Raw genomic sequence first — 24106 nt, 5'->3', positions numbered from 1 at the left:
ACCACTAGAAGAATTCTGCTCCACCGTTGCGGAATTAGCTCAGCCAGCGTGGCTGGTTACGGTCGGCTGGGCCATACACTGGGAGGTTTAACCTGCCTGCGAATGGAACTCACACCATGGCCTTTCACCGCCATGAGGGAGAAGGGAAGGATGTGGCTGCTGTGCAGCTTTCGCCCTTTGGGGAATAAACATGATCTGGTGATTGGAGAAGGTGACGTTCCTTGCGATCCCGGCAGGAAGTAATCCCGCGGGAGCGTGGAGGAAGAAAGCGAGCTCTCATGGGCACCAGGGAACAAAACCAGCAACGTTCTAGCCTTGCCAAGAAGGCCACAAGATAAATTTTATCTCTGGAGTCGGACGAAGGCCTTGGTGTCTTGCGAAAACACTGAGGCCCTTCTGTACAATGGCAAACAGCATTTTTGGACAGAGATGCTCCTTCTCGTCACATCTTGGCAGTACAAGTGGCAGCTACTGATCTCGGCTGGCGGATGGGGGGGGCTTTCTTGTTTCCATTTGAATTTAATGGCTCAGTGAACTCTGCAGGATTCAGTGACTTTTCCTTCACCTGCATACAAAGTGCCTTTACCAGTAACTTCCCCTCATCTGTGCTCTGGCTTCTGCTGCCTTTTGTCCCTTAGAGAAGTTGATTGCAAACACAGTCAATTGCTCTCTGGGTGAAAGCACATACAAGTACCTTGTGAGCTGTAGCTGTATGTGCATTTAAAGATCAGATTCTTAATTCAATGTGTGGTTGAGAGTAGTGAGTGTCTTGGAATATTTTGGGGAAGAGGGAGCCTACATGGAAGGGACAGGGCTCTCCCTTAATGAAAGGGAAACTGGCTGGCCCATGGAACTAAAGTTTTGACTGCGGGTTCAAACTGGGAGCTGGGGAGAAAACAGAGATGAGGCAGAGAACACAGAAACCAGACAGAGGTGCCTGCAACAGTGATAATCAGGGCTCGACAAATACACTCGCCCGCTTGCCCGTGGTGAGTAGATTTTACCAGCTGGCAAGTGCAGGGGCATGACGGGCTGGCCGAAGCCCGCACTAAGGGTGGCGCGGCCCCATTTGAGCCGCCGGCCGGTGAAGAAGCAGAGCACCGCTGGGGAGGGGGAAGTGCGGCGATTCTCAGTGCCCGGCTGCCTGTGTGCAGCTCCGGCGTGAGGAGGTGGGGTGCAAGCCAGAGGGCGGGACGCTGGCAGACGCCAGGACGTGGCATCCTGACGTCACGGCTGGCGACCGCCGGATTCAAAAAGGCTCCAGCAACCTCGAAAAGTGGAAGGCAGAAGCCAGGTAGGAGAGGGGAGGAAAGGGGAGGAGAGAGGAAAAATATGGGGAAGGGGCTTGTGCTGAGGGCAGGGGAGAGGAGGAGGTCAGGAGAAGAAGAAGAAAGGGGAAGGCACCAAGGGACAGGGATGCAGGAGAGACAAATGCCAGGGGGCCAAGTGCAGACAATGAGGAAAAGGACAGGAGGGGAGATGTCAGTGGGAGGGGGACAGGGTGATGCTGGGAGAGGAGAGGGTAAGGGCACTGGGGGCTAGAGGGGGAGGAGGAGGTGCTGGGAAAAGGCTTGAAAGAAGGGGTGGGCATGAGGAAGGTGGGGATGGAGCAAGGCATGTGTGAGGGCACAGAGGCATGAGGGGAATGGGGGCAGAGGATGGTGAGGGGGTGGGTATCAGGGAAAAAGAGAGCAAAAGAGGTAGGGGCAGAGAGGGAAGGGGGAGGCACCAGGAGGGTAGAGGTGCCAGGAGATTCTGGGAGTGAAGCAGAAGGGCAGACACCTGCAGGGGAGGGACCAGCACCAGAGGAGAGAGGCAGGGCAGGTGTGTAGGGGAGGTGTTAGGAAAGGGGATGAGGAGGGGTAGCTCACACGATCAGAGTAGGGCTACTGGAGGAGTGGGCATAGGGCGGAGAGAAGGGCTGGTGGAGGGGGGCAGGTTGCAGGAGGGCTGAGGGCAGTGAGAAGGGCAGGAGTCAGGACAGGAGGGGAAGGTGAGGGGTTGGGGGGCAGCAGGCACCAGGGGAGCTGATGGAACAAGGGGAGGAGACATGGCAGCAGAGGGAAAAGGTAGAGGCTTATAAGATATTTATTAATAACTTATTAGTAATTACTGTTCTTATTCTTATTTGGAATTCATGCCATTAAAAAACACTTGGGGGGGTGGCGAGTCCCTTTTTTGTCTGGTGAGTAGGGTTTTCCATAATTTGTCGAGCCCTGGTGATAATAATACAAAGATATCCAGTAAATGGCATGAAACAAAAGTGAGCAATAGCAGGGATGGGAAGAGATCAGAGTAAATTTCTGTAAGAACAGCGCGGTGTCAGACTGAGTTAAATAAAAACAGGAACAGGGTAAAACGTCTCTATATGAATGTGAGACGCTCAAAAGCACGACTAGGTTATCTAGAATGCCTGGCAGTGAATGGGGATCTTGGCGGACAGAACAGGCATTACGGAAACACGGCGGAATAACAGAAATCGGAGCGATTGTAACTTCTGCCTATCAGCTATGCAGGAGGGGCTGATGCGCCACAGCGATGGGGCCGGGTCCAAAGGATTTGACAGAATCTGGCCGATGAACACTCCGAGTGGAGAGGACCCCACGGCTGGTTCCAGGCAGACGCAGAGTGCCAGTGAGTGAGCGAGGCCCCCCTGTGGGCGCTGCCCAGAGACGCGGAGCGGGCCGGGGCCCTGTACGAGATGGCGCGCCGTTAGCATTCAGCGCTGGTGCCCGGACGCTCCGCGAGACCGGTCTGAATGAGGGTCAGTGTCGCTGGCTCCAAATTGTGACTTGTGTGAACAGGGAATCTGCTGATTTAACGCCCGGCTCCTGGGCAGCTTTCGTTTGCCACTCTGGTTTGGTGGGTTTGTTCTTTCAAGCAGCAGACGGATGGATGGTGACTCGGCCCCACTCCTGGGCACATAGACAAACCCCAGGAACTTTTGCATTTCTCTCCCTGTTTGGCCAGTGAAGTGAGCCCAGCACTCAGCTGCCATGAATGCCCAGGGCTGCCAACAGGCTCTAGCATGGAGCCTGGACCTGACGGCTGTGTGGGGAGCCAGGCCTCTGAACCAGCAGACGAGAGGCTGATCTGTGCCAAATCGCACGGGGCAGGGTGGGAAACGGGCACGGCAGGGACACCCAGCTGTGCTGCATGGACATAAGGGAGCTCACACAAGCGCACCAGAAGCCAGAGGTGGCAGATTCCCAAAAGCCCTTAGCATGGTGCAAACGTCTCTCTCTCTGTTCTTTCCGGGGCAAGCCGTCGAGAGTGAGAACTTCTAAGGCTCCGTGGCTGGCTCTGGTCGTCAGTGGGACGGAGACAGTCTTTGGTCACTGGGATTTCAGCAGGCAGCAAAGAAGTAAACGGTGAAATGTCCCATTAGTGGCTTTTATAGGCAAGTGGGATGCCAAGAGGTCCAGCGTCTGCAGCTGCCTGCCAGGTGGACCACCCCTGAGCTCGGGCTCCGTCAGACCTTTCAACGGGTTCTGGCTTTGTTCCAAATCAGAATGAAACCAAATGTCAAAGGCGTGAAACCCTCCATCAGATGGAATATTTCCTTCCTGCCGCTCCTGCTAAAACACACTGGGCCGCACAAGGCGGCTCGCCAGCCCCATGCGGCCAAAGAGGGACTGACTGGCAGCCAACTACCTTGACAGATAACTCAACGCCTCTTTTTACGCAAACATGCAAGTCAGAACCAGGGACTCAACCCGGGAAAAGGCTCTAGTCCCTGGCTTTGGCGCACCCCCGAACCGAACCACCAGCACCCAGCCGGAACTGGGCTTTGTGTCATTCTTAACGTCTCCCCTTCCCTGCCCAGTGAGAAAGAGAAGCAGCAAGAAGCTGTAGATAAGAATGAACCAATTGGCGTTAAGTTTTCTGGTCCAAACCACTTTTCTCCACTCCATTTTAAATGCAACTTGGCAGCCATATTTGTTTTTGACTCACATTGCGTATGTAGCATTTTGCCTACCCTGAAAGCACACACAGGGTTGAACACAAGTTCACACAAGGGGTTATGTGGACAGCCTAAACCACAGAGAGCTTTCAAAATCTGTCTTGTGAAATGCTGCTTTGTGCTCTCTCTCTCTCTCTCACACAGAAAGAAACAGGATGTTTTAACAAAAAATTACTGGATTATAGAGATCAGATTTGCATTTTAATGCCTTGTTCCATAAAACAATCGGAGCTGACATTTGGCCTTAATGTAAGTGAACGCTGAGAAATGGATCCAAGAGTAAAAAAGGGGACTGTATCTGAAGAAAGGGAAACCCACACACGGGAGCTCAATTTCCACTGTGGATCCTTTCAGGCATTTTAATGCTAAGATCAGCTGGGTTCAAAGCGACCCTAATGGGTCCTTCTACATGGTGTGAGGTTTTCTAGCTGGAGCCAAGCAGTGCTGGAAGTGGTGGAATTCCCTTCTGTCTTTGGAAACTGCAGAGAAACTGTTTCCAATCTGGTTTTTCACCCAAATGTCCCGTGATCAGGCCAAGTCAGCTCAGCATCACTGGAAGTGGATTTTGAGTGATCTAGCAGCAGGTGGTCATTGCACACTGACTTCCACCATGTGGCTACGTGATACAGCATGTCCTGACCTTACGCTTTGGACAAATCACCTGCTATCGGAGGATTTCAAAGCATGCTGCAAGTATTTGTGAATTCAGTCGGCACAGAGCATTTAAGTGGCTTGCCCAAAGTCACACAGCAATGCAACAGCAGAGCAAGTAACTAGAACACCCGTCTGTTACTCCCACACAAGGCCTTTACCACAAGGCTCTTTCCTCCAAAAGTCACTTGTTCCGTATGTAGCATGCTCTCCCTGCTAGCACAGAACTATGAAGCTATTTCTGGTTCAGCCAGTGGTGCCCAATTTATCATGGTGGCTACCGGAAACCCAGAGCTCCACCATGCGTTCATTTTAGAGCAGGGCTACTGAATACGTGGTCTGCAAGCCTCATGTGGCCCAAGGCCCGTCTGTTCGCGGCCTCCACTGGGAACACGCCCCAGAGCGGCGAGGTGTCTCCTAGGCGGGGTGAGCACTGAAAGACACAAGTGGACGGGCTGGCGGGAACAGACGGGTGCAGGGTGTTGGCGTTTCTAGCCCCCAGCGAGGAGGGGCCGGGAGTCCCGGGGCACTGTGGGAAGTGCTTTGTATTCTTGCCCATCAGTGTGAAAGAAGCTATTTGCATATATTTGCATGTATATTTGCATGTCAATGCAACCACACTTAAGTTGTGGCCCTCGGCATGTGCTGTGAGTATCACTGTGGCCCCCGGGGCTTCCACAGTCGAGTAGCCATGTCTTAGAGGCAGTGCTGGATATGTGTGTCTGAGGATGCTGAAGCCAGCCGCTGCCACAGGTTTGCAATCTCTGTGGTAGAGCCAGCAGTTTTATCTGCTGGAACTTGGTGTCGGTGGCCCCCGAACCAAATGGAACAGACACAAGTGCTTGATAAAGGGAGACGTGACGTGCTGTGATCCGAGAGCCAGCAGCCAAGCACACCCTGAAGCCACCGCGCTGTCAAATCCTTGCAGCTATTCCAAGGCTGACCATGATTCACCTCCCACCACGGGTCACCCCCTTCCCATTAGCCTGGGCAGTTCCCCTCTGTCGGAAGGCCCAGGGACCGGCACAGCCAGAGGCATGGCCACAAGACTAGCCGCCCCCGTCTGGCCAGGAAAGTGGCAGAAAATGGCAGTAGGGCAGAAAACGGTCTCGTCTATTTACATTTGAATCAGCTGGGAAGAGGGAAAACGGGCGGCGCAGTAAGGCTTCCGTTCCTAGCCCAGCTGGGACAGAGCTCGCACTGCGGTGCCCACGGAGTTCTGCGAGTGCTTCGGAGAGCCCTGAGAGCAGGAGTACAGACGTGTCAGTCACACAGTTACAGGAGAGCACAGGAGTGGGAAAAAACGTCACTATATTTGGAGGAGGCATTTTGTTTCCAGGCAATCCACGGCTGCTTGTGCCCAGCTGCCCCGTGGTTAGCTCACTCTCCTACGATGAGAGCCCTAAGTTCAAAACCTCACTCTGTTTGGTTTGAACCACACCCACTAGCAATGGTCCCAAGTTGCAGTGGGGCAGGTCTAGGTTGGCTATTGGGAAAAACGATTTCCCTAGGAGGGTGGGGAAGCACTGGGATGGGTTCCCTAGGGAGGGGGGGAATCTCCATCCCTAGAGGTTTCCAAAGCCCTGGCTGAGATGATTTAGCTGGGGTTGGACTAGAAGACCTCCTGAAGTCTCTTCCAACCCTATAAGTCTATGATTTGACGAATACTGGACTGCAAGCAGAGGGAACAAGGAATCCTGTAAGCTCTGATATAGAATCAAAAGAGAACACGACCAAACTGGATTGTGGAAAACTCAGGAGAGGGTCACAAAGAGCCTAGATAAAGCCTCACTCCATCATTAAACTGAGTTAAATGCTTCCTTTGCTAAACTGCCAACATTTAACATGAAGCAAGGACCTATCCTCACCACTGTCTCTAATCTGGCTGGCAGCCGAGAGAGGCACGATCAGAGGGAGGAAATTTACTCTCATCTCATTACCACCTTTTGGCTATTAATAGAAAGTGCTTCTTTCCTACCCCAAGGGCACCCATGCATGCTGGGTACCACAGGAGGAGGAATTTCAGCTGGTCTGTTCCACATCTGCAGAACATAAAGGCAGTGTTATGCTGAGACACTTTGAAAACACAACAAGCCTTTTCAGACCCTGCGTGCTGCTCCCGCAGAGCCGAACGTTCAGCCATACACCGAAGATGAAGCATCCTCTAGAGATTCCAGTTTCCTGGAGTGTCTTCAGCACACCCAAAAAAGGAATAATTTTGTTCCTAACAGACAAGTGCTCACTGGAGCTGGTCAAACATTTTCTGACAGAATATTTTTCTGTTGGAAAATGTCATTTCATTGAAGTTGACAGGCTCCTTGGGAACACTTTGATTTTGAGGTTTTGTTTACAATTTTTTTAAAAAGCCCAAGTTGAAATGTTCTATTGTGGCCTTGCCGGGATGGTAGGTTTTGATTTTTCATTGTGAAATTATCACTGTTGAAATACAATCTACTTACTATATATTTGAGAGCTTGTTTGCTCGTGAGTGAGTCCGTCCGTCTGTCTGTTCAAGAGCTTCGGAATGGGAAGACCTAGGGTCACCAGATGTGGGATGCAGCGTCCTCTTATCATAACTTAAAGCAAGGTCAGGGCTTGGTTGTGGGCGAGAGGGAAGCTGAAGACCCCTCCCCCCCGAATCATATGGGGGGACATAAAGCCACACAGAAAAGAGACAGAATCACCAGTCAGGTCAAAGGGGCTGGCTAGAGGGGGATGCAGCCCCCTCCATTGCTGGCTGTTTCCCTTCCTCAGAGAGTAAGGAGAAAGTGCCCCGTTTGCTGCATTCCTCACTCTGGCAGGGAAGTGCAGGGGGCAGAGGAACCTGGATCTGTCCCAGCTGGGGGACATGCGCCCCTCCCCTAGCTGTGCCGACCATGAGAGGCAGGTCTCACCTGCCCTCAAGCTGCGGCAGTGAGAGGGCTGGGCCTGTCCTCTCTGCCCGGGGCAGCCGGCACCTGAACCCTCCTCCCCAGCCCCACCCCAGAGCGCTGATTTCAATGACGAAAAACAAAAAATAATTAAGGACCCGCGCAACATCAGCTAAATCTCCTCCTTTGCAATATAAATAAATTGAAACAAAAGGCTTCAATTGACCCCACTCACATTTTTGGAAAAAAGTCTGCTCTGGAGAAAGCTGCAGCTTTTGGTTCCAATTTGGCACGAAAACAAAACGTAAAATGTCAGTTTCCCCGGGAATGGAAATTCTCATTCCCAGCGAGCTCTAGCGCTCACACCCAGAGCCTGCCGAGCGCTCACACCCAGTGGGCAGCAGGAACGAGACCGATGGCGATGGAGTGGGTGTTGCCACCGCAAGTGAGACCTGTGAGCAGTGCCCCTTGTCCCAGGCGCACTACAGTTCGGTGGAACAGCCGCCACTCCTTGCCCCCGCAGTCTGATCCCTTCTTTATTTCACGTGCTACTAAATTCAATTTATTTTGTGCTCCCCCTAACGTCAAAGGCTGCCCATGGCCTGGAGCTTAGTGTACGGAAAAGGAGCAAACCACGTGTGACACCTGCTGTGGGGAAGCCGGAGGCTGAGAGAGCGACGCCCCTGAACAACGGAGGCTTCTGGCCCCCAACGTGTGGGAAGGAATTTGAATGGCGACGTGTGCGCCAAACCTGATTGGTCAGCTGGCCAGCTCCGCCAGGGACCTGTGCACCAAGCCTGCTCGGTCAGCCGGCCAGCTCCGCCAGGGACGTGCGCGCCAAGCCTGCTCGGCCAGCCGGCCAGCTCCGCCAGGGACGTGCGCACCAAACCTGCTCGGCCAGCCCCGCCAGGGACCTGTGCACCAAGCCTGCTCGGCCAGCCGGCCAGCTCCGCCAGGGACGTGCGCGCCAAGCCTGCTCGGTCAGCCGGCCAGCTCCGCCAGGGACGTGCGCGCAAGCCTGCTCGGCCAGCCGGCCAGCTCCGCCAGGGACGTGCGCACCAAACCTGCTCGGCCAGCCGGCCAGCCCCGCCAGGGACCTGTGCACCAAGCCTGCTCGGCCAGCCGGCCAGCTCTGCCAGGGACGTGCGCGCCAAGCCTGCTCGGTCAGCCGGCCAGCTCCGCCAGGGACGTGCGCGCAAGCCTGCTCGGCCAGCCGGCCAGCTCCGCCAGGGACGTGCGCGCCAAGCCTGCTCGGCCAGCCGGCCAGCTCCGCCAGGGACGTGCGCGCCAAGCCTGCTCGGCCAGCCGGCCAGCCCCACCAGGGACGTGCGCGCCAAGCCTGCTCGGCCAGCCGGCCAGCTCCGCCAGGGACCTGTACACCAAGCCTGCTCGGCCAGCCGGCCAGCTCCGCCAGGGACGTGCGCGCCAAGCCTGCTCGGCCAGCCGGCCAGCTCCGCCAGGGACGTGCGCGCCAAGCCTGCTCGGCCAGCCGGCCAGCTCCGCCAGGGACCTGTACACCAAGCCTGCTCGGCCAGCCGGCCAGCTCCGCCAGGGACGTGCGCACCAAACCTGCTCGGCCAGCCGGCCAGCCCCGCCAGGGACCTGTGCACCAAGCCTGCTCGGCCAGCCGGCCAGCTCCGCCAGGGACGTGCGCGCCAAGCCTGCTCGGTCAGCCGGCCAGCTCCGCCAGGGACGTGCGCGCAAGCCTGCTCGGCCAGCCGGCCAGCTCCGCCAGGGACGTGCGCGCCAAGCCTGCTCGGCCAGCCGGCCAGCTCCGCCAGGGACGTGCGCGCCAAGCCTGCTCGGTCAGCCGGCCAGCTCCGCCAGGGACGTGCGCGCCAAGCCTGCTCGGCCAGCCGGCCAGCCCCACCAGGGACGTGCGCGCCAAGCCTGCTCGGCCAGCCGGCCAGCCCCACCAGGGACGTGCGCGCCAAGCCTGCTCGGCCAGCCGGCCAGCTCCGCCAGGGACCTGTACACCAAGCCTGCTCGGCCAGCCGGCCAGCTCCGCCAGGGACGTGCGCGCCAAGCCTGCTCGGCCAGCCGGCCAGCTCCGCCAGGGACCTGTACACAAGCCTGCTCGGCCAGCCGGCCAGCTCCGTCAGGGACCTGTACACAAGCCTGCTCGGTCAGCCGGCCAGCTCCGCCAGGGACGTGCGCGCAAGCCTGCTCGGCCAGCCGGCCAGCTCCGCCAGGGACGTGCGCACCAAACCTGCTCGGCCAGCCGGCCAGCCCCGCCAGGGACCTGTGCACCAAGCCTGCTCGGCCAGCCGGCCAGCTCTGCCAGGGACGTGCGCGCCAAGCCTGCTCGGTCAGCCGGCCAGCTCAGCCAGGGACGTGCGCGCAAGCCTGCTCGGCCAGCCGGCCAGCTCCGCCAGGGACGTGCGCGCCAAGCCTGCTCGGCCAGCCGGCCAGCTCCGCCAGGGACGTGCGCGCCAAGCCTGCTCGGTCAGCCGGCCAGCTCCGCCAGGGACGTGCGCGCCAAGCCTGCTCGGCCAGCCGGCCAGCCCCACCAGGGACGTGCGCGCCAAGCCTGCTCGGCCAGCCGGCCAGCTCCGCCAGGGACCTGTACACCAAGCCTGCTCGGCCAGCCGGCCAGCTCCGCCAGGGACGTGCGCGCCAAGCCTGCTCGGCCAGCCGGCCAGCTCCGCCAGGGACGTGCGCGCCAAGCCTGCTCGGCCAGCCGGCCAGCTCCGCCAGGGACCTGTACACCAAGCCTGCTCGGCCAGCCGGCCAGCCCCGCCAGGGACGTGCGCGCCAAGCCTGCTCGGTCAGCCGGCCAGCTCCGCCAGGGACGTGCGCGCAAGCCTGCTCGGCCAGCCGGCCAGCTCCGCCAGGGACGTGCGCGCCAAGCCTGCTCGGCCAGCCGGCCAGCTCCGCCAGGGACGTGCGCGCCAAGCCTGCTCGGTCAGCCGGCCAGCTCCGCCAGGGACGTGCGCGCCAAGCCTGCTCGGCCAGCCGGCCAGCCCCACCAGGGACGTGCGCGCCAAGCCTGCTCGGCCAGCCGGCCAGCCCCACCAGGGACGTGCGCGCCAAGCCTGCTCGGCCAGCCGGCCAGCTCCGCCAGGGACCTGTACACCAAGCCTGCTCGGCCAGCCGGCCAGCTCCGCCAGGGACGTGCGCGCCAAGCCTGCTCGGCCAGCCGGCCAGCTCCGCCAGGGACCTGTACACCAAGCCTGCTTGGCCAGCCGGCCAGCCCCGCCAGGGACCTGTACACCAAGCCTGCTCGGCCAGCCGGCCAGCTCCACCAGGGACCTGTGCACCAAGCCTGCTCGGCCAGCCGGCCAGCTCCGCCAGGGACGTGCGCGCCAAACCTGCTCGGCCAGCCGGCCAGCTCCGCCAGGGACGTGCGCGCAAGCCTGCTCGGCCAGCCGGCCAGCTCCGCCAGGGACCTGTACACAAGCCTGCTCGGCCAGCCGGCCAGCTCCGTCAGGGACCTGTACACAAGCCTGCTCGGCCAGCCGGCCAGCTCCACCAGGGACCTGTGCACCAAGCCTGCTCAGCCAGCCGGCCAGCTCCACCAGGGACCTGTACACCAAGCCTGCTCGGCCAGCCGGCCAGCTCCGCCAGGGACCTGTACACCAAGCCTGCTCGGCCAGCCGGCCAGCTCCGCCAGGGACCTGTACACAAGCCTGCTCGGCCAGCCGGCCAGCTCCACCAGGGACCTGTGCACCAAGCCTGCTCGGCCAGCCGGCCAGCTCCACCAGGGACCTGTGCACCAAGCCTGCTCGGCCAGCCGGCCAGCTCCGCCAGGGACCTGTGCACCAAGGCTCTTCCATAGAAGGACTGAGATCAGAGCATTAACTCATTTCACTAGCATGCCAGGGACCCTGGACTATAGATGCATACCCGGATACATAGAATAAAGCCGCCTGAGATGACAAAGGAAGGCATGTTCCCAGGCTGTGAAGTCATAAACCCTGATTAATATATAGGCCAGACTGGGAATGACCTTCGGACATGAGGCTGGCAGCCTGCTCACAGGATGCTTATGAAACAGGCAGCAGCAGGGATTTACAAGAGGGCCAAGGAATCTACAGCATGACATTCTGAAAGATGACTGCAAACACCCGGGAATATGCTTTGCTGCCACACAGGGAACCCAGAACCCTTTGACTTCCCCTGGGCTGTGTCGTGCAGCCCCTGGCTGCATTGCAGACACTGGGTTTTGCTTTCCAAGGTCTCAGGAATACAGGGTCACTCACAGAACACACGCGGGTCAGTGCGTTTCCACAAGCAGGCATCCAGCAGCAGCAGCAGCTGAGTGCACTCTCCGGGCACCTGACGCGTGGCAGCCGCACCGCACAAGTGTCTGTGTCACGGCACCTTCGCAGATGACTTCCTGCTGACGCATGGCCCTTCTGAATGATACTAACCAGCGTCCCAGCTCTCGGGTGGAAGTGAACGCAGCACTTCCACGGACCTGGGCCCGCCACACCCAAAATAAAGTGCTGCCCGCAGCCTGTTGCATTCCCCCTGGGGAGGCCTTGGACCGGGCTTGTGCTAACTGCACGCTAGTGCAAACTGGACTAATGGTTTCTGCCGTGCCTGCTTTGTATCCGCCTCTGCTCCACGGCTCTGTAGGAAATCCATGGCGCACGTGCGCTACGCCGCTGGCAAACTGCTGAGGCCCAAGCGCTGGGTTTCTGTCCGCGCTGCCTGTTGGTGTTGAGTGGAGCGACGGCCAGAGGGGGGTGTTGGGGCAACGCCAGCAGAGCTGCAGGACTAGAGCCCTTTTCTCGCACACGTGCACCGCACGACGGTGGAAAGGCGCGCAGGCGCACTGCACCCCCACACCAGTCGTCGCACTCTTGCAGGCTGCAGTGAACGATGTGGACTCCGGCTCTGGAGCTGTTCTGCTGTGGGCCCTTCTTCCACGGCCTACGGCCACCGCTTCCGCTTCTGGTTGCGCTCCCACCCTGCAGCCACTGAGCTGTCAAGCGGCTTTGTGGGCTGCACAGAGCTGCCCCCATGGTCTTCTGCGCTCACCTCGGGGGGCTCGCTAGAGAGCTGACGAAGACAGTTCAACGGGCGAGTCCTGCGCCCTGCAGAGCACCTGCGGCCAGTCGAGCTTGCTCGGCCACACAACTTCCTTCGGCTAGGAAGGGGCAGACGCTCCCGTTAAGTAACGTGAGAATGCGCGCACGGGGGAGGGGGGCTCGAATGGAGAACCGACGGCGTGTAGCACTACCGCTCGCTCGGTCACTATAGCAACCTGGATATTAATTATTACATCTGCTGCTTCATTTCTGCCAGCCAGCCAGAGGACAGGACTGAGATGCTGGGAAAAACAAGCCACTACAGAGACGGCTGCATTACTGATGCATCCCCGTGCAACCGTACACTCGGATTCTGAAATTACCCTCCCCCGCCTCCCTCCAGAGGCCCTGCCTACACCGGCATTGCTACCCAAACTAACTGTCGCCATTTACAGCAGCAACATAGCACCACTAGTGCAGAGGACGCTACTGCTTAACTGGTGCTCAGCCCCGCTGAACAGCCCTCTGCCCGCGGGCGGGCTGCTCCGGCCCAGCCGGGCGGAGGGCTGCTCTAGCGCGCTTCGCCCGGGGCAGCAGGCGGCTAAGTGGGTGCGCCCATCGTTTACCCAGTTAGTGTACATGGGAGCTCACGCCCCTAGCTGGAGCAGCCATGCCCTAGCTGCACGAGTTGCCCAGTGGTGACGCTGAACTGGTTACAGCGCCCAGGGAAAATCTCTGGAGAGAACGCGCAGGCAGACGCCCGGGGACTGCCTTCTGCCTGCCGCAATGAGGTTCGGTTTGACCCCAGCGTGCTCCTTGGAGAAGAGGAGATCACACGTTCTGTTATGGGGAATAGGAATCTCACAGTCACAGGTTAACGGAGACTGAGGAAGTTAAGGGCAGATGCGGGTTTGCCCTGACGACTCAGGAGAGCCGGGGAGCAGCTGTTTGGCTGTGGAGAACTAAGAAGTCATTTCTGAAACCTGAATGTGGTGTGAGCAAAGGCCGGGGCCGGCGGGTGAGGGGCCTGGGCCTTTACAGGGTTATATTGCACCATGTGCAGGGGGCGTGAGACAGTCCCTTTTCCTCGGAGTCTCATTACTACTTGCCCTCAGCCTGCACACCCGCATCACCCCTACTGAATGTCACCAAGTGTCACTGCTGTCCCCCCCGCCCCCCGAAGACGTTCCTGTTTGACCCAAATAACCATGTCGTGAAGACAAAGATTGTTCAGCTCATGATTTCTCAGGTTTGCCAGGAGCTCAGTCTTGCCGGCACAAAGATACTGTGATTACGCTCCGGGCCCTAGTGTCTGGTCCAATTCTCTGTGGCTTGGTCTACCCTGGGAACATACTGCATGTGGAAACCCCTCAGAGCGACGTATCGTATTGACCCAACCCCTGGGAGACACAGGACTCCGGCTTCTCCCATCCACAGAGCTACCGCCGCGCAGGGCAGGCGCAGAAAGCATCCCCAAGCGGGTAGGCCGCCCTGCGTGCTCCCAATGGTGCCTCTCTGAACGGCAGCGGGTAACACTGACATAACAAGGCCAGGGGAGGGTCAAGGGAGAAGGGGATGATGACCGAGGGAGGGGGAGGAAAGTGACAATAAGCGTCACACGGCCACTCCAGGCTTGGACATGGCGAGCGTTCCATTCCGCTTGGGTTTTTGCTTTTAAACAATGGCCACTTTCCCTCCACTCGTCCTCTTTGGAGGTGACCACATAGAAAGGATCTTTCGGAGGCAGCTTCCTAGCAGGAGGAAAGTGCTCGGGCAGGAGGATTCGGGGGGTTCTAAGCTTAGGGGAAGCACAGGCAGTGACGGGGTACTGATTTATGAGAAAAGGAGCGAGGGTGTAACTGACCGAGGAGAAAGGGGGTGCACAGGGGGGAGGAACACAAAGAGAGCCCAGGGCCTTGGAAGGAAGGACCACACAGAGCAATGGGGAAGCCAGTGACGTGACTGGTAGGTGTGTTTTCTGTTGAATTATTTTGCGAGAGTGCTAGAGTAGACAGGGATCCACCTGGCTGCCAGTGTTTTCAGAACCAAGGTTAAACATGCTCAGGGCAGGTTTGAGCACTGTTTCTAGTACCAGTTGCTGCTAGCACCCTGTCTACACCAAGTTCCACCACCAGGAACAACGACTGTGGAGCAACCCCGAAGTACCAATGAGAAATTTTAGCAACAACTTCCTCCTGAGAAATTAGGTCAAAGCCACGAGCGTCATGGTCAGAGACCAATGAGCAAGACAATTTGGGATGGATTTAGAGGGTGAAGGGAAATACCAGGAATTGAGGCAGATCAGGACGTGGACAAGCAATATGGAAGAGAGTGTGAGTATGTGTGTGTGTGTGTGTGTGTGTGTGTGTGTGTATGGCACAGGTTCAGAAACGTTGTCAAGAAAGATGCAACAAGACTTGGCCTAACTTGACTGGAAGTGATGTGCCCACTTGTCTGAGGAGTCCAGGACTGTCCGTGCGTCTCACTCAAAGGCTGGAACGTCTGCTGAGTCAGTCTGGGAACAAGCTGCAGGCCAGGCCGAGAGCTCTGTGTGTTTACAACAGCGTCACTGGAGTCACACCCGGTTCCTATCCAGCTGTGATCTTCTCAACCAGTTGGATTATGAATGACATTTCTAGACCATGGTGAGAAAGAGGCAACACCCAATCACCACCCCTACTCTACAGCTAATTTGCATGCACTGGTTTGTTTTGGAGGTAGACTGCACAGAATGTGGATGCATTGGCCCAGCGCCATGTGGCAGCACGAGCTGACGGAAGCTCTCTAGTCCCCGTGTCCACTCCCCTGGCCAGCCACAGGAAATCACCTACAAGGGACTCGTGATCCCCACCACAACTGTATTGGAGCATTCAGGGCCTAACGAAGGAAGCGTTCTGCAATCCATTCCCACGGCAGGGGCTGGGGAAAACAGAAAGGGTTAAACTGGAGCAGATTCTAAGCAACACAGAGGTAATCGATTCACTTTCTGTAGAAGAACAATGGGTTGGATGGAGGCCGTGCAGAAAGGTTCCTCTGCAGACCCTGCCCCCCTCCCCTTTTAAGGAAAATCCAGTAGCAGAGAGAGCAGGTACAAAACAGTCTTCCACAGTGCAAGGCCGCCAGGGGAGGGAACACGAGAAAAATAGTTTGTGTAAAACCGGAATAACAGCTGGAACTCTTTATGGCCAAGGGATTTTCACAGCCAGACGATATTAAAGCAAAGTGACAGCTGGCACTCAAGGTGTTTGGCATCAGCCCTGGGCTCGCTAAACAACAACAACAAGCATTTTAAAATCTCAATATTATAACTAAATCATTCAAGACGACCGACTTCCAGGCCACAGGACCCCTGGGACACTGAATGTGCTTCTACGTATTTCCTCAGATGAATCTCACAAATATACAGCTGACTACAGCACACTGATCATGGTTAGAGACGCCATTCCTACTCCTTCCCCCAACCAGGGGCGGATATAGGGCAGGGCGAGTGAGGCGGCTGCCCCGGGCCCTGTGCTTCAAGAAGCCCTGCGCATGCGCCGTGGCAAAGGGGAGCCCCGCGAAACTGGGCTGCCCTGGACCCCGCAAAATGATCATCTGCCCCTGCCCCCAACCTACAAGAGCTACAAGCAAGCTCTTGGGGACCCTAGCTAGCTACCTTGGAGAGACATTAAATGCTGATATTATGTAGACTGGTGAACTGATCTGTGGGTGTTAGCAAAATTATGGCCAAGACTGTAAATGGTCCCTACAGGGAAAAACACTCAACATGAAGTGTAGGGGGAAACCAGAGCAGAGGTATAAAGGACTGTTTTAATTTGTCAATCACAAAGATCCACTTATTTCTGCAGTTGATGGACAGTCTTCTCACTGCATCTTTAAACACCTGAAAGAGCGCACAGATGGGATTACTGGAAATGAGGGGAGTCTCTGGGCTGCCCAAAGAGATCTGTGCATGATTCCACAATGGAGGACGAATGAGCGAGTTTGATTTCCAGCAGGGGTTGCTGAGATGCTCCATGTTGATCCCAACATCACTGACACTGACTAAAAAAAGCCGTAGTCCCAGAATAAAATCCTGGCATTTCTGCTCCAGTTGTTCTCTCTGCCTTCCTCGCTGATACATTCACACAATTCACAAAGACAGAAGAAAGGCAGCTTGCTGCGAAGAAACAACTATTTAAATCACTGACCTATTTCTGCTATTGCTCTGCCTAATTTGCTCAACAAGAGATTTGGCTTTGCAGAAATGTCTGAGAAGCAGGCTGCCTTGCTCCCATGTAAACACTCACCAGTGGCAGAGCCAACACAGAACCGCATGCACAGGGGGCCAGACGCCTTTTCTCAACATGGAAGAACTTGCTGGCGGGGGGGGAACTGTCATTTTACAAAGACTCAAGCTAATTATTGATGTGGGCTTGGCACCTGGGTGCTGACTGAGAGGCTGACGCCCTGGTTCCATGTGTCCATAGCCCCTGAGTTCCCCACAGTATATAGGTTTGGCTTGGGCCCATGTAAACAGCCAAAATACTAAATAAAGCACGGCCCAGCCAACCTGGCAATTTCACAGAGATTTAAAGATAAAAAGAGAAGTCTGAGAATGAATGAGTAAAATCTGCCCCTTCCAATCAAATGCTGAGTTAGCTGGGTTGGTCCTGCCATGGGCAGGGGGCTGGACTCGATGCCCCCTGGTCTCTGCCAGCCCCCGGGTTCTGAGTCTATGACGTGAGATCCGTTTACATTGTTTAGTTTTGCAGGATTAGAACAAGAGCAGTAGCCAATGTTCCTGCGCAACAGCAGTGCGAGGGGCATTTTTTATTTCAGTGTTCATGGGAATATACCTGAGGGTGTTACAATTTCTGCATGTGTGAACATTGGTAAGTGACCTGGAAAAAGTCACATGACTGCTTCCTGCTGTTTGCAACTCTGCTTCCTCTTCGGTGTGCAGGAGGGTTCCTATCGAACAAGAAGTTTATATTTACTTTAGTTTTGCTTCTGCTCTCTGGTCAGACTTTCCACTGGTCTCTAGCAGACTGTGGCTACAGGTACACTGCTGTTTTGGCCCTGTGTAGACAGGGCCAAAAGTCAGAAAACCCCCTCTTTCGCAAGACCCCTCATAAATCAATGTTTACAGGGTCTTGCAAAAGAGGGGGTTTCCCTGACATTTGGTCCTGTCTACACGGGCCAAATAGCAGCAAAACCTCTTCTGCAAAAAGAATTGGAAGATATGCAAATGCGAGCATGATTTGCATATCTTCTTCTGCAAAAGAATGGCAGCATAGCTGTAGCCTGAGTTACTGAAAGGGAGAGAGACAGTGATAGAGATGTAGCCATGTTAGTCTGGGGTAGCTGAAGCAAAATGCAGGACAATGTAGCACTTTAAAGACTAACAAGATGGTTTATTAGATGATGAGCTTTCGTGGGTCAGACCCACTTCCTCAGATCAAAAAGAGAGAGACAGGCATTAACCAAACCGAATTAAGAGACAAGTTGTACAGAGGAAAAAGGAACCTTTAGGTGTGTAGCTCCTTCATTAAGCTGTGCGTTGTTGCTTGTGTACCTCACTGCAACAGAGGTAACAGGCTTCAGGATGCAAGCTTAGGAGGCACAGTAAAATGCCTTTAACTATCATCTGGCACAGTTTGTATGTGAAGCGGAAAGAATTGATCCTTCCTCCTATCTCCACCTGCAGTGCAAGGGAGAGGTTTTAGCTAAATGCTATTTCTGCTCATGAGCCTCCCCCCCAGCCACCCCCAACCTTCTGTTTAATGTAGATTGGAATCGATGCCAAAAGCTGTAATTACTGGCATTGAGAGACGGCACCGCTGCTGGTTTCTCTGCAGCAAGGCTCCTCTACTTGCCTGCCACTGCACGGCTGATTTGGATCCACCATTCTTGTGAATTGTACCATCTCCCTCTGTCCCAGACAGGCCCCTCTCTAAACACAAACTCTTCGGTGGCACCACGGTTGATCTAAAAAACCAGACGAGTCAGTTTGTTCCCCTACAGACGAGAAGCCGGTATTTGGGATTGGAAGTGACCAGTTTTTCCAGTCCTGCGCTGCAAAGATCTGGCACATCTGGGATTTAGTCCTTCTTTGCTACAGACCTAAGGTGAGCTGGGCAGGTGCTCCGCTCCATCTGTAAAGGGGGTCGCTGCCTCCCACACAGGAATATCGCAAGCCGACTTCAGCCAGACTTGAACTGTTCACACGGGAGAGGGCCAAAGGCACAGCCCTGATGTTACACCTCTCGCTGGTCAGAGCTGTCCAGCAGGGCCACATTCACCATTAATAGCCACGTGTGGACGGGAGGTGCTCTAGAAATCCAAAGTATCAGTGTGTGGGCAGGAGGCGGTGGATTTCCACCAGGCGTATGGGAGAGTTCGCTAGATCCACTAAATGCCACCACAGCTAGAGCCACTTGCCAACCCACGCTCTGTCAGTCTCAAGCATTCGGTATAAATCCCATTCCAGCTGAGGAAAGCCCCCTCTTGTTTCTAATGAGCTCCCCACTCCGGCGGGCTTACCGGAGAACCCTTCCACACTGCTTCTGTGATACGCTGAAAAATCGAGCTGTGAACTGGAAAACCGAATTGCAAAGCAAAAGCCTCCCCCAATAGCAGATGTACTTTGTTCCAAGGCTATCGCAGCACAGCCAGGGCTCCCTGGAAACCGCTCTGTGTTTTGGGAAGAGCCATTGCAGGGGCAAGATAAGACGCCACCAATCTGTGAAATAATCCCTGGGAAAAGCGGCACAGTCTCCATGCGGCGCCCGGCTGCAGACTTACCCAAAGGGCAATGCCGCTCCTCTCCAGACTCTGCTTACAGAAATATCTGCCAGGAAGTCGCTCGGTGCATTTTTAAATATTTAAGCAAACTTCCTTTCTGAAGACTGACCTGCAGCAGAAAGCCCTCGCTCTGCACACTGGCTGGGGAGACACTCAGCGCTCGCTCTCTGGGGTCCAGGGGACTAGCGGGCAGGCCTAGAGCCGGACTTGCCCCAGGTTGACCAGTGGCGGAAGCCGAATGATCTGGCCCCAGCTGCAAATCTCGGGGAGGGGGCAGGGTGGAACTGTGCCTGCCCTCCCCGGCGGCAGGATGCAGAGTAACGTGTCTGGGAGTGGAGGGAGGGGAGCAGGTTGGGTCACTCGGCTACTTCTACTGCTGAGCGTGGGGGGCGGTGGGGCTGACCCCTGCTGGCAGAATCAGTTCCCCCAGCTAGTCCCTTGGGCCGTGGGGCTTGGGGAAGGGGCAGAGCAGGGGGCGGGGCAGGAAGAGGTGCGGCCCTCCCTCAGGCTGGGGGTAGCGCAGAGAGGAATCACGTGGGGGGCAGGCACGTGGCAGGTGTCTCCCTTGTATCCTTCTCCAGCAGTGGCCACTGTGTGGGCAGGGGCACTCTGGGCTCCGTTTGGCTGCAGGGCGCAGGGCGCGGGTGCCGGTAATGTCGGTGGCCTGTCCGCAGGGGAAGTCAGGGCGTGCGGCCCCTTTGGCTTGGGACACTGCCATGGAGACCTGCGAAGGGAGAAAGGGTTTCTTTGGGCTGCGGAGGTGCCCCGGGCGCTTGCTGAAGGCTCGCAGGGGAATTGGAAGCTTTTCCTAATGGGAAGTAGTTTCTGACAACTCCCTTTCCCATTGGAGTTGCAGTAGCAAGGGGTGTGAAGGGGAACCAGAAAGGTTTCTAAGGCATGCTAGCAATAAGGGAGGGGATCAGAGAAGGTCTGGGGCCCTTACTGGATGGGGGAGGTAACCTAGTGACAGATGATGTGGGAAAAGCTGAAGGACTCAAAGCTTTTTTGCCTCTGTCTTCACAGACAAGGTCAGCTCCCAGACTAATGCACTAGGCAACGCAGTAAGGGAAGGAGAAGGCAGCCCTCGGTGGAGAAAGAACAGGTTAAGAACTATTTAGAAAAGCTCGACACACACAAATCCATGGGCTGGATCGAATGCATCCAAGGGCCCAGAGTGACCTAGAGGACGTGGAGGGCTGGGCCACAAGAAATCTGATGAGGTGCAAGAAGGACAAGTGCAGAGTCCTGCCCTTGGGACGGAAGAATCCCAAGAATTGTGACAGGCCGGGGACCGACTGGCTAAGCGGCAGTTTGTCAGAAAAGGGCCTGGGGATTCCAGTGGATGAGAAGCTGGATCTGAGTCAATAAGGTGCCCTTGTAGCCAAGAAGGCTAATGGCAGATTGGGGGGCACTAGGAGGAGCATGGCCAGCAGATCTAGGGGAGTGATTAGTCCCCTTTATTCGGTGCTTTATTCAGTCAGGATAATTTGTAGAATTTATCCTAAAATAACATCAGTGGCTTTGACAGTGGCTCACCCAGCTTGTTCCCCTCACCCCCGCTAAGAGACACATAAAGAAATGTCACACACACATACAGGTACCACAAAGAAGCATCGTGCAGGACTAGCTATCAGTTTGCTCAAAGAGAAGAGAAAACTTCATTGACTTCAACTTGAAGTTGAGAGAGGCCAGCTGCTCTTCGGAACTGGCTGCAAAAGCCCCGGCTCAATATGAACAGTGAAAGAGTACTGTGGAATAATTAGAAACTACCTTTATCTGCTCTGCAGCGGGACATTATGGTGCATCTGAAGCGTCACACAGCTCTGTGTAGAATGGACAAGTTTCAGTTTAGGCTCACAACCACTTTGGGCAAGTTCTGAGCTGTAACACCTGCAGATAGTCTGTGCAGGTTCAGTTAGTCTGTGCAGGTTCAGTTAGTCTGTGCAGGTTCTCTTCCTGTCAAAGGGAGAGCCACATCCCCTTCCCTGCACAAAGCCTCCATCTACCCTTCGTCCCATTTGGGTTTGTAGAGTAGCAGAAATGCTCTCCCACTCTGCACGGGTGTGTCGGTGTTACCATTTGGGGGAATTCAACAGGAGTGAGCCCATTTGAACGGGGGGGTTGTCTCCTCCCCTGCACTCACTCCTCCTACATCTTGCTTCAAGCTACATTCAGAAAAGAAGCCACAAACCAAGCCTGCCTTGTGCATAGACTGCACCTCACCATGCACAAGAGTAAAAAGCCAGCATCGTTTCAAAGAACACTGCATGCTTCGGACACTTCTGCCAGTGAGGAGCAATGCAGGAATTCATTATCTGATGCACTTGGGCATTCACGTGTTTAGACCTCTGCCTATTTGTATTTACAGGGAGGTCCAAAGGCAGGAGTGATCTGTTGCCACGTGTAGTAGCAGCTTTCAGGGAAAAGGATTCTTCACAATTTCACTTCCCTGGCTAGAGGCAAAGAGCAGAGCCATCCAGGAGGAGAGAGCATGAGGTGATTGCTCCTGGAGAGAGTGCCATGTCCTGGGAACAGCAGAGTTTAGTGTTCTCCAAATCTCTGTTATCGGTTTGAGAAAGGAGGGGCAAAAAGGTTTGAGATTTTTCTCTACGCTCTCTTGTTCTCTCCCTCACTTTCACTGAAGACTCCAGGCTGGTTTTCCAGCTCTAGAGGACTCAGAGGGGTGCAGAACCACTGTTTGCGAAGTAACTAGTCCTGAAATGATTTGTGCTAGGGCCGGTCTGCCAGTCCTTCAGCACTACCAGGTTTTCCTGCAGTACTCATTAGCAGCGGATCTCAAATCACCAGAGGCAGAGCTAGTGCTGTAGACAAACAGCATCTAGTAGCCCATTTTCAGACGATCTAGAGCTTCGGCTACTATGTTTCAGTGATTTCAGTGCGAGTAGCTGCTAAAGGCACGTGGGGAATGAATGAGAAATTCCGTACAGGAATCATGACTGCTACAGGCTCCATGCACCTTTCTCCTTCACTGAAACCCTGAACCAAACCCACACTGCTTCTCACCCTCTCTAGCTAGGGTCACGCACCATTCCTTGAGCACTAGCCATATTACAGCACATGGACATTTCCTAGAATCCCAGGGCTGGCAGAGTCCTCAGGAGTCATCAAGTCCAGCCCCTGCCCAAAGCAGGACTAACCCCAACTCAATCACCCCAGCCAGGGCTTTGTCAAGCCGGGACTTTAAAACCTCTAGGGATGGAGATTCCACCCCCTCCCTAGGGAACCCATCCCAGTGGGTGACACAGAATAATTTAAACCCAGGCAGGACTGCCACGCCTCCGAGGAATTCCGGGCATGGAAGTGGATTGAACCAAGAGAAGATCGTGAGTAAATAAAAGGACAAAGTGGATCTAGTCACGATCAGGGTATTTTCTTTATTTTGTGGTTTGGTTTAAACTGCTCTGTGCGAATCTACGTCTCCCCTCCCCATTTCCATCTAAGAATTGTTCCCAGAGATTTTCTCCGTGTTTTAATTTGTTTTCCTTAGTTGCTCTGTAACATCTAGCAACTAAGTCTGTTTTATCAAGTATGTCTTTTGTTTCGTAATAAATATTACTTTTTTTAAGATGATGATTTGATTTGTGTGTCCTGGAAAGTACAGGAGGTCTGTCTGTCTGTCAGTCTGTGTGGGTCGGCAGGCCTCAGACTGAGGGGGTCAGCTACAAGAGACTGCAGCTTGTTTTTCTCTTTTCTTTTTTCAAGCTCTTTTGGGGCAAAAGAGCTTGGAGCACCCCTGGGGGAGAATTCAAGTGTTTGCCCCTGTTTTTAGGGATCAAATCACTTGGTGGTGGTGGCTACTCCCCAAAGTCTGTGCATTTGTGACTCTGGGGAGTTTTGTTTTGTGAGCAAAGCCTGTAGAGGCAAGATATAGATAGATACATTTAGGTTTCTTGCGCCCCCCCCCCCCTTCTGCACTCAGAGTGCCAGAGTGGGGACCAGCCCTGACAAAGAGCAAGGCAGGAGGGTATTGTTACAAGCTGGGGACCAACCACTTAAGTAGTAGTTCTGCAGAAAAGGACCTGGGGGTTACAGTGGAAGAGTAGCTGGATATGAGTCAGCAGGGTGCCCTTGTAGCCAAGAAGGCTAATGGCATATTAGGCTGCATTAGGAGGAGCATTGCCAGCAGATCCAGAGATGTCATTATTCCCCTTTATTTGGCTCTGGTGAGGCCACATCTGGAGTATTGTGTCCAGTTCTGGGCCCTCAATTACAGGAAGGATGTGGACACATTGGAGAGGGTCCAGCGGAGGGCAACCAAAATGATGAGGGGATTGGAGCACATGACCTATGAGGAGAGGCTGAGGGACTTGGGTCTATTTAGTCTGCAGAAGCGAAGAGGGAGGGGGGATTTGAGAGCAGCCTTCAACTTCCTGAAGGGAGGTTCCAAAGAGGCTGGAGAGAGGCTGTTCTCAGTGGTAGCAGATGACAGAACAAGGAGCAATGGGCTCAAGTTGAGGTGGGAGAGGTCCAGGTTGGACATTAGGAAAAACTATTTCCCTAGGCGGGTGGTGAAGCACTGGAATGGGTTCCCTAGGGGAGTAGTGGAGTCTCCATCCCTAGAGGTGTTTAAGTCTCGGCTTGACAAAGCCCTGGCCGGGTTGATTTAGTTGGGATTGGTCCTGCCGTGGGCAGGGGGCTGGACTTGATGGCTCCTGAGGTCTCCTCCAGCTCTGTGGTTCTATGATTCTATGACGAGGTGTGGCAGGAAGACTGAGGGGAGGGATGGAGCAGGACTCTCCCTGAATAAGCTGGAGGGGGTTCAAGGAGAGCGAAGGGGGATGAGGTGCCACAAAGGGCTGTGGTAGGATATGGCGGCACTAAAATTAGCTTCTGCTGCT

At 55.3% G+C, this 24106-nt stretch overlaps 1 protein-coding gene across 2 annotated transcripts in view; it reads right to left on the bottom strand.

Annotated features, from left to right (window-relative positions):
- Nucleotides 1-24106, bottom strand: part of MYO1D (myosin ID) — a 301918-nt gene that overhangs the window by 7551 nt on the left and 270261 nt on the right. Inside the window, exon 22 of one of the 2 annotated variants that reach the window (XM_075911435.1) lies at nt 5737-5855. The exons of the other annotated variant lie outside the window; for it this stretch is intronic. Within the exon in view, the coding sequence (XP_075767550.1) occupies nt 5744-5855 (112 nt within the window). The 3' untranslated portion in view covers nt 5737-5743. The remainder of the gene's footprint in view (nt 1-5736; nt 5856-24106) is intronic. 2 annotated transcript variants of the gene reach the window in all.

Source organism: Pelodiscus sinensis, chromosome 29 (assembly GCF_049634645.1).
Source record: "Pelodiscus sinensis isolate JC-2024 chromosome 29, ASM4963464v1, whole genome shotgun sequence".
Classification (NCBI taxonomy): Eukaryota; Metazoa; Chordata; order Testudines; family Trionychidae; genus Pelodiscus; species Pelodiscus sinensis.
Note: the sequence above shows the minus strand (reverse complement) of the source record. Positions and strands in the feature narration are given on the sequence as shown.